This window comes from Sycon ciliatum, chromosome 10, assembly GCF_964019385.1.
Source record: "Sycon ciliatum chromosome 10, ocSycCili1.1, whole genome shotgun sequence".
NCBI lineage: Eukaryota > Metazoa > Porifera > Calcarea > Leucosolenida > Sycettidae > Sycon > Sycon ciliatum.
In genome coordinates this window covers 29,262,234-29,271,076 of record NC_088652.1, presented here as the reverse complement: position 1 = coordinate 29,271,076, position 8,843 = coordinate 29,262,234, and the positions used below count along the sequence as shown (strand labels likewise).

Here is an 8,843-nt window from a genome sequence, read left to right as displayed (position 1 = left end):
GCTGGAACCCGTCGACAAGTTCCGGGCAGCCCGGCAGTACTGCTGAGGCCGCATTAGCGTCTGCAGGAGCATCTGCTGCTGATCCAGTGGGTAAGTAAAGAGCAGTAGGCTGTACAGGCAGAGGCCAGTTGGGACTTTTGCAGCTCCATAGTTTTTTCCGTGGTTTTGGCAGCCCAGCTGGCATCAGGCCAATCTGAGGGCTTTAAGTAGCTAGCTAGCAAGCAGTAGGACTAGGAGGAGTGGTGCGATGGCAGTAGGGCAGTAGCTTTCCAGAATGCCTGAGATTCATTGCAAAATTGATGAAGGGAAACTGAAGTTGTGGTCCGAACAGCTTCCATTTGTAGGGCGTACGGCAATTTTCCGGAATGAATTTGGCACCTATTGGGTATTGAATCCGATTGGGGTATGGCAAGATGTTGAAAAACCCGTATTGTGATTTGGGCTCGCCTTGGGTAGATGAGGTGAGCGATCTGGGGTGGGGGGGGGGTGCTGGGGACTGCTCTCCCACCACTCTCCTTGAGAGGATAGCGAGAGTGATTGTTCACTCCCCTGGATTTTTCTTACACGAAGGTCTGATATACTGTCCTATTGAGCATTGAGAATGAGTGAGAATCGTTACCTTTGGTACACGTAAACTAGTCGATTTTGGGAAATCGTTATATATGCGCCTCGTTAGAATAATGGCTTTTAGAGTATACAGTATGTGTGTGTCTGTATGCTGACAAGTCCACAAAGGATGAAACAGTTCTGTCTGTAGATTGGGTATATGTATGTTAAATACAGTGTTTGGTGTGTATAAAAGTATACATGGCATACTGAAATGGAGCCACATGCATGTAGCACAACAGTGATTTAGATGCCAAGAATCCTTGCCAGGTTAGCCATTGCCATGGTATAAGCGTACTTAGATCAACCACTGATGATGTACAGGTCCAGACTGGAGTGACGCACATCGACACTCTAGAACCTGGCTGTATTAACGTAACGTATCTCTTAGCCTGTCAAACCCTATATATAGGGTTTTCAGCCGCGCGTTCTATCTTGCGCTCTCTTGAGAGCCCACTTGGCTGCTATGGCAACTAGACGCCTGGGCCTACATACGTAGAATGTACGTACGGTTCTCTTGCTGAAGACCGTGATCATTTTGTTGCTGTTTTCTTCGAGTACGGTTAGTTTTAGTGCAGCGCTGTCGTAACATTTTCTAGACCCTATATCTAGGGTTTGATTTTTCACGATGGAGGAAGAGCAACTTGAGTTAGTGGAGACGAACTCGGGCGATGAGAATGTTCCTGGCGACCTGGTGTCGACTCAGGATGATGATGTCGATGTTCCAGCAGCGTCGGATGCTCCTGAAGAAGAAGGCGAAGCATCAACAGCGGCTGTCGCAGCTGCCGCTCCCGCCATTGCCGTTTCTGCATCAGCTGATCCACACGTGGGTCGGAAGCAGCAAATGCGGCGACACTCGCGCACGTCGTAGGAGCGCTCCTGCTAACATCAATGGCAATGCAGTGAAAATATCAAAAAAAACAAGTGAAACTGTGTGTATTGTGTGCCCAGTTGTGAGGACTGATCAAACCCTTTCTTTAGGGGTCCTAACCCTATATATAGGGTCTTTATGTGTAGCGTTATGTCAAACCCTATATATAGGGTTTCCTGGTGACAGGCTAAGAGATACGGCTGGCCATAAATCATTTTTCGTATTTTTGTTCATGTGTGTGTTTTTATCCCATGTATATCTTGATTAGACGAGGATGAGAAGTCGTACGGCGACCCATTCCAGCAGCGTGTCTTTCTAACCGATATTTTGCCTTGGTTGGGCAAATTACCAGCGGGAACATTTCGTGAAATGGCGCAAGAGGCCGGATTATACGCCGATCTGCAGCAGATAGAAGACTTGAAGAGGATTGAGAAACTAGATGGAACACGCACTCACAACGGAGAGTTGGTCAACATTCTAAGCAGCGAGGAAAAGGCCGGCTACATCAAGCTAGTGATGATCATCAAACGCTGGGGTAACTATCCCGACACGGTCGACAAGATGAACCAGCTTCTGCCACGACGGGCCCGTGTGTAAACGGTAGGTTGCATTCATTTCTTGCACTACCTGAATTCAAAATAAGTCATTGCAACGTACGTCTGTTGTTTGGCTGCGATGCTGTGTTTCTCATCAGATATTGTCCCAGCTGTGATAGAAAGTATACTGTTGAGGTATCCGTTATGCATGAATCAAATTGGAGAAAAGTCAAAGTTTCTGACGACTGGAAAATTGGAGCGCATGTACTACTATATAGCATATTTTCCGGAGTGCTAGTCGCATCTTAAAACGCCAGAAATGTTTTAAATTTGTGTGCATGAGTGTGGATTCAGGGTGTATGTGTGTGTGTTTGTGTGTGTTTGTGTGTGTGTGTGTGTGTGTGTGTGTGTGTGTGTGTGTGTGTGTGTGTGTGTGTGTGTGTATGTATGTGTGTGTGTGTGTGTGCATGTGCATGCGTCCAATCCATTCTAGCTCTGGTGTATACTATTATGTGATCGTCTTTGTATCTCTGTTTGCTCCATCACAGATTGAGGTGTCAAGCACTTCACGCAGCACGCACTGGTACTGTTCTCTGTCTCTCTCTCTCTCTCTCTCTCTCTCTCTCTCTCTCTCTCTCTCTCTCTCTCTCTCTCTCTCTCTCTCTCTCTCTCTCTCTCTCTTTCTCTCTCTCTCTGTCTCTCTCTCTGTCTCTCTCTCTGTCTCTCTCTGTCTCTCTCTCTGTCTCTCTCTCTGTCTCTCTCTCTGTCTCTCTCTCTGTCTCTCTCTCTGTCTCTCTCTCTGTCTCTCTCTCTGTCTCTCTCTCTGTCTCTCTCTCTGTCTCTCTCTCTGTCTCTCTCTCTGTCTCTCTCTCTGTCTCTCTCTCTGTCTCTCTCTCTGTCTCTCTCTCTCTCTCTCTCTCTCTCTCTCTCTCTCTCTCTCTCTCTCTCTCTCTCTCTCTCTCTCTCTCTCTCTCTCTCTCTCTCTCTCTCTCTCTCTCCGTTGTGTGTTCTCGATCTTACTGACTGGCTATGCTATTCATCAAATCCATTCTTCCTTAGTCACATTTGCCAAATGTTAGCTACGTTATGTGGACAGGAGACTTCGCTCTTGAACATTAATCTTTAGAATTGTCACATGTTGCACGTTGATACTATATTAGTGTATTGTAGTTATGAATTGTGTACAGAACTGTCACATGCTGCACGGGCAGTATTGTCAAGACATGCTAGGTCCCTTGCAATATTGGTGCGGTGCGTATTACTGCTATGCATTTCGCGAGTGTAATATTTATTTGTTAGTCTGTTAGAATTACATCACGAGTGCATATCTGTTACGTCTACGTCGAGACACATTTTATGATACAGTAATTGCTATGCGTGTTCGTACCACGACATGTTCACGAGCGGAATATCTTGTGAATTGTGCTAATTTATTATATAAGTAGAATTGTTGACACACTAATTGGTTGCCATGTACATGTCACTTACTTGATCGGTTGCATTATCGCCATCCGCGGCAACTCCGCTACGATCTACTTAACGTACTTGGCGAAACTTACTCTCGCTGACAGGGTGTGCTGTCACCCTGTCGCTGGGTGCAAGCACCCCTTGACAGACACTGTTTTTACCTCCGTAATCAACAATTCTGTATTCTTTCACTTCAGCAGATTGCGAGTTTCTGTTTGCTCTGCATTCAAATTATTGCTTTTCTTTTCGTTGCACCTGCACTCCGCGCTAGCTGCACGCGGACTTTGGCAGTCGCCATATTTAGTATCTCTATGGCTGCTATGATCCATGCATTTTCTGTACGTTGCATTTTCTCTCTATATAAGAGAGGTTCTGCTATACGTGAAACGTAGAGAAATCACATAGAGAGCAGGTGTCTGGGTTAGAGTCTACGGCTTTGTGTGTTTTGGCTCCAGATTTCTACGCGGAGATGAGGTTCTCTACGTTGTGGCACACGCAGAGAAAATGCGTACGGATTTGCTGGGTATCGATCAACTGCATGCAGAAAACTGCCAAATATGGAAGGGGTATATTCCAAGTGATTTCTCTAGGTGAAACGTAAAGCAGAATTCTAGGACAGGATTTCTTTACGTTACGGGAACGCGAAGAAAGTTCGCGTGATTATTTGCGTCGCGTTCCCAAAACGTAGAGCAGAACCTCCCTTATGCCAGGTACATATGTACGGCGTTGTGTGCATGCATGCGGCGCAAGCCAAATGCACGCACGCTGCACGTTTTTGCTCAGGACAGCGATTTGGCGATCGTTGTTCGGTGTGTTCTTTGGTGTTCTTGTTGAAACGAGTGGTAATGTCGATTAAAGGAGTTTCTGGGTTTTTGTGGTCTGCCTGACGATGGTTAGTTGCGGGACCAAGTCGCACCGCAACATTATGTTATGCGTGAAACTCAGAGTTACAGCAGAAACGCTTTTGATTCCTCTCAAGTGTGTGTACAAACTTATAGCAGCACTTGATGAAATGCTCACTTACATTGTTACTGGTATGTCTTAGTGCTAGCTTGTAACTTGTTGAGAACTACACGTACATGTGTAGTATCCCTGCCTGGCTAGTACGGAACTTTACCTGACGTATATTTAGGCTGTGTTTACCCAATGCTGTAGACAGCAAGCTGTTTCTGCCATAAAGGCCTCATCAGTACAGCTACGAGCTAAATAGGCCGAGCTACCAGCCATGGTGCAAAGGAGGCACCACAGACATTAAGGTAGCTCGTCGCTCTAGCGCCAGAGTGCTCAAACTACAAAATGTAGCGGGCATTGCGCAATGCAGCAGCACTAGAGCAGCCTACTGAGAGTGCTCAACAAGGCGAAAGCCGAGGAGCGCGATACCCAATGCTGTAGACAGCAAGCTGTTTCGGCCATAAAGGCCTCATCAGTACAGCTACGAGCTAAATAGGCTAGGCTGTGTTTACATGAAGTGTTTCAACCCGGGTCAGATTTCAACCCGCCATGTACACAAAATGAATGGCGCGTTTACATGACGCATTGCGCTTGACCCGGGTTGAAATCAACCCGGGTCAAGAAAATCTTACAAACGTACTTCTGTGCGTATCTCGCGCCAGGTTTGAACAGCACTGCAGGTGCAAATTTCGCGTGAACGGATTCACGTGACCATACAGGACTGTAGAAGTGGACTTTTGGTGGCATAATCAATTTTACACTTCTTCGTGCTTTGTAATAAAAGTCTCAGATGGTCACGTGAAAAAAATAATAATACGGTAATCAGTATTTGACCCGGGTCAACTGTCTTCATGTAAATGTGTGGGATAATGCCACCAACCCATCGTCAATGTAGGCATAGGCAAATGGGAGTCCACGGAGAGCTTCATCGATGAGGCGCTGAAACGTCTGTGCACTGTGTGCAGCGTTTCGAAGGCCAAAAGGCGTCCGAAGAAACTCAAATGACCCGAATGGCGTCGTGATGGCAGTTTTCGGGATGTCGTCTGGAGCAACAGGAATCTGGTAATAGGCTTTCTTCAGATCAATCTTGGAGAATATGGTCTTGCCATGCAGAGATGCTGCAAAGTCATGCAGGTGTGGCACCGGGTAGCGATCAGGGATAGTTGCAGCATTCAGAGCCCGATAGTCCCCGCAGGGCCGCCAGTCACCAGAACTCTTGGGCACCATGTGCAGAGCCGAAGACCATGGGCTAGATGAGGGCCGGATAATGCCGAGTTGCAACATATGTTTGAACTCTTGCCTAGCGACTGTGACACGGTCGGGCGCTAACCAACGAACCTTAGCATGTACCGGGGGCCGCGGGTCACAATGTGATGGACTACAGAGTGACGGACCGGTTGCTCAGCATCGCAAGGACCGACAACTGACGGATAGCGGGCAAGCAGTGTAGCATAAGGACAAGCGGTAGGGGGAGGCAGCAGAGAAAGCGGTGCAAGAGACGAGTTGCTAGATCGGGAGAGAATGGTGTTGAGGGAGGTGGTGCCATCATACAAACACTCGGCTGACACATTGATGGACAACCCAAAGCTCTTTGGTCACAACTTCTTCGTTGTCCGGTTGGCCAAAGTAGCCGTCGTCTAGGGCCCAACGTAAAACCCTATATTGGTGACTCCTGACGCTGCGCTCTTCGGAGTTTTGAGCATGCCATCCCCGATCTCGGCCCACCGCAGTTTCCTGCTTGCCTCAACTCTCGGGATCCCGTCAATCGCCGGCTGTTGACGTAAAACTTGAGCCTCACCATCACTGGATCCGCCTCGGAGCTGCTGTGGCCCCTGCCACCCTCCCCGGCCCACCTGGATACCCCGCTATCCTGCCACGGCATCGTCCAGTCGTCGTCGTCCGTATTCGTCCCGTTGGCCTCAAGCTGGAAATTGGCCACCTCCACCCGTCGTACCAGCTCCCTCACTGTGCACGCACGCAGGCACACGCCCGGCACCGGACCCCATGGAGCTGCGCTCGCCTCCATCTGTCCCCGCCGCACTCGGCACGCCTCTTCCCAGTGCAGCGCTCCTGCTGGTATCCCGCCAAGCCTGCAACATGCAGCCGCCTCTGACATGATAATACTCCTCTGTCATGCGTACATTTCCTTTCTTTCCGTCTCTGACACGATAATACTCCTCTGTCACGCGTACTTTTCCTCTTTTCTCTCTTTCTGCCTCTGACATGCTCTCCACCTCTGTCACGTTAACACACCTCTGACACGTTAACCCGCCTCTGTCATGCATCTCTCTCTTTCCTGCTTTTCTGATTTTTGTTTCGGCATTTGTGCCACGTTGTTTAACAAATTTCACACACGCAGCGCTCTCGCTTGTACATATGTATCATATTATTATATTTTTGCCTTTCCGCCTTGTACATGCTGCGCTTCCTTTCTCTTCTCTTTCTTGTTTATCGTGCTTCGCTCCTCCCGACCTCACCACTGGCGGGGGAGTACTGTAGCGACCTGACTCACTGAGTATTACGTCATTCTACAAACGCATGCGCAATAAATAAAATCATTCTCTTTGGCCTCAAAAAGAGCGCTCACCATAAGTCCGGATGGATGTCTGGTTCGCAGCCTGGAGAGGCGGGCCCAGGGGGCGCTGCAGGTCCTCAGCAGAGGGCGGAATACAACTCACGGAAGCGCCAGTATCAATCAGAAAACGCTGTCCCGAGAGTCGGTTGAGGACGAACATCAGACTGCCAGAACCACCGGTCGCCATCAGTGGCTGGCGGATCCGTTTCCCGACGCGTAGGTGCAGGGGGATGTACACTTCGTGGCCTTAGCTCCAAATCTGGCATGATACCAGCACAGGCCAGATTCCCGTCGTGAGAAGCTCTGCGCACGGGAACGGGGTTCGGACAGAGAGTTGGAACGGCTACATGAAAGCTGGGAAACGGCAGCGCTCAGCTCCGACACCTGGCTGACCAATGTGGCAATAGTGGACTGGATGTCTTGAGATTGCACGGTGGTGGAGTGTCCAGCAGGTTGTACAGCACATGTGGCTGGCATAGATTGATAGCCTGTGGGCACAGCGGCGATGGGTGGTTGGGTGGCCATCTCAATAATGTTGTCGGCCAACTTAGCTTGCTGCTCTAATGGCAGATCTCTGGCAGACGCAAGGACCATCCGTACGTTAGATGGTAGCCGTTGGAGAAACAGTTCCCGTAGTAAGTCACTGTCCAGGGGTGTATCGCTCTGGAGGCGTTGCATACTCCGGAGTAACTGTGTCGTCTTGCGGTCGCCCAACTGCTCATCCATAAGGAGCTGGCGAATCCGCTTCTGTGCACTGGCACTCAGGCGAGCTATCAACTGCGCCCGGAGGTGCGTGTAGGGCTCGACGGTTGGTGGCCTCAACAAAATGTCGCGAACCTCATGCGCATACTCTTGCGATAAAGATGAAATTACATAATTGAACTTGGTAAGCTCAGCAGATATGCCACGAGTGGCAAACTGGGCCTCTACCTGGGCGAACCAGAGGTTGGGGTCCGTAGGCCAGAAAGGTGGTAGCTTACTGACTTCCGCGGGTCTGCTGAGTGAAGTACTACCGGTATTCGGTGCTGCAGAACTGTTACTACTGCCATTGGCACTGCTACTGCCACTGCCACGGCTACTGCCACGGCTACTGCTACTGCTGCTGCCACTGCTACTGCCACTGCTACTGCCACCGCTACTGCCACTGCTACTGCCACTGCTACTGCCACTGCTGCTGCCACTGGTGTTATCCACACCAGCCTGGGCGGACGCATCAACGTCACCGGGACTACTATCCATTGTGTAAGGAGTACGTGTCACACTGCAACACCCGGAGGGCGATACCTCCCTGGTCTGACAGAGAGCTGCACCAGCTTGAACAGCGTAAACGGCGGCTGCACAGCCATTGGCGGAAGGATAGGACAAACGGCACACTGTATGCAGAGTTTAAACAAGCACGTAGCACTGTTCGGAACGCGTATCGGCGCAAGCAAAACGAGTACTTCTCCCGTCAGTGCGAAGAAAATGTGGCCAACCCTAGGAAGCCTTGGGCCATTCTAAATGCAGTCACTGGGCGTTCACGTCGCCGCCAAGACCCTAGTTGTAGCATCAGTGAGGTGGCCGACACGTTTCACTCCATTGTCACCGATCCCAACCGTCGTGAACAACTCTGTACCCCGCACGGTCCCGCTGGACCCATCTCCTTGACCGAACTTGATCCTGTGACTCCTGCTGACGTCCGACGTCTCCTTGAGAAGTTGGATGCACGGAAAGCCACAGGTAGTGACGGCATACCGGGCTCTCTGCTACAGCAGTGTGCTGACTTGCTTGTATATTCTCTTGCTGTGCTGTTCTGCACCTCGCTCAGGACTGGAACCATTCCATCCGCATTTAAATT

At 49.8% G+C, this 8,843-nt stretch overlaps 2 protein-coding genes across 3 annotated transcripts in view; one reads left to right on the top strand and one right to left on the bottom strand.

Moving 5' to 3' along the window:
• LOC135826132 (uncharacterized) overlaps positions 1 to 4,511 on the top strand; it is a 23,083-nt gene extending 18,572 nt beyond the window's left edge. For both annotated transcript variants that reach the window (XM_065338772.1, XM_065338773.1), the window contains 3 exons: positions 1 to 90; positions 1,746 to 2,077; positions 2,562 to 4,511. The exon at positions 1 to 90 is cut by the window's left edge and continues 298 nt beyond it. In XM_065338772.1, the coding sequence (XP_065194844.1) occupies positions 1 to 46 (46 nt within the window). In that variant the 3' untranslated portion in view covers positions 47 to 90; positions 1,746 to 2,077; positions 2,562 to 4,511. The remainder of the gene's footprint in view (positions 91 to 1,745; positions 2,078 to 2,561) is intronic.
• A 2,681-nt stretch (positions 4,512 to 7,192) lies between these two features.
• On the bottom strand, positions 7,193 to 8,245 carry LOC135826834 (dual specificity protein kinase splA-like). The gene has a single exon (XM_065339436.1). The coding sequence runs from the start codon at positions 8,243 to 8,245 to the stop codon at positions 7,193 to 7,195; it is 1,053 nt and encodes a 350-aa protein (XP_065195508.1).
• Positions 8,246 to 8,843: the final 598 nt, after the last annotated feature.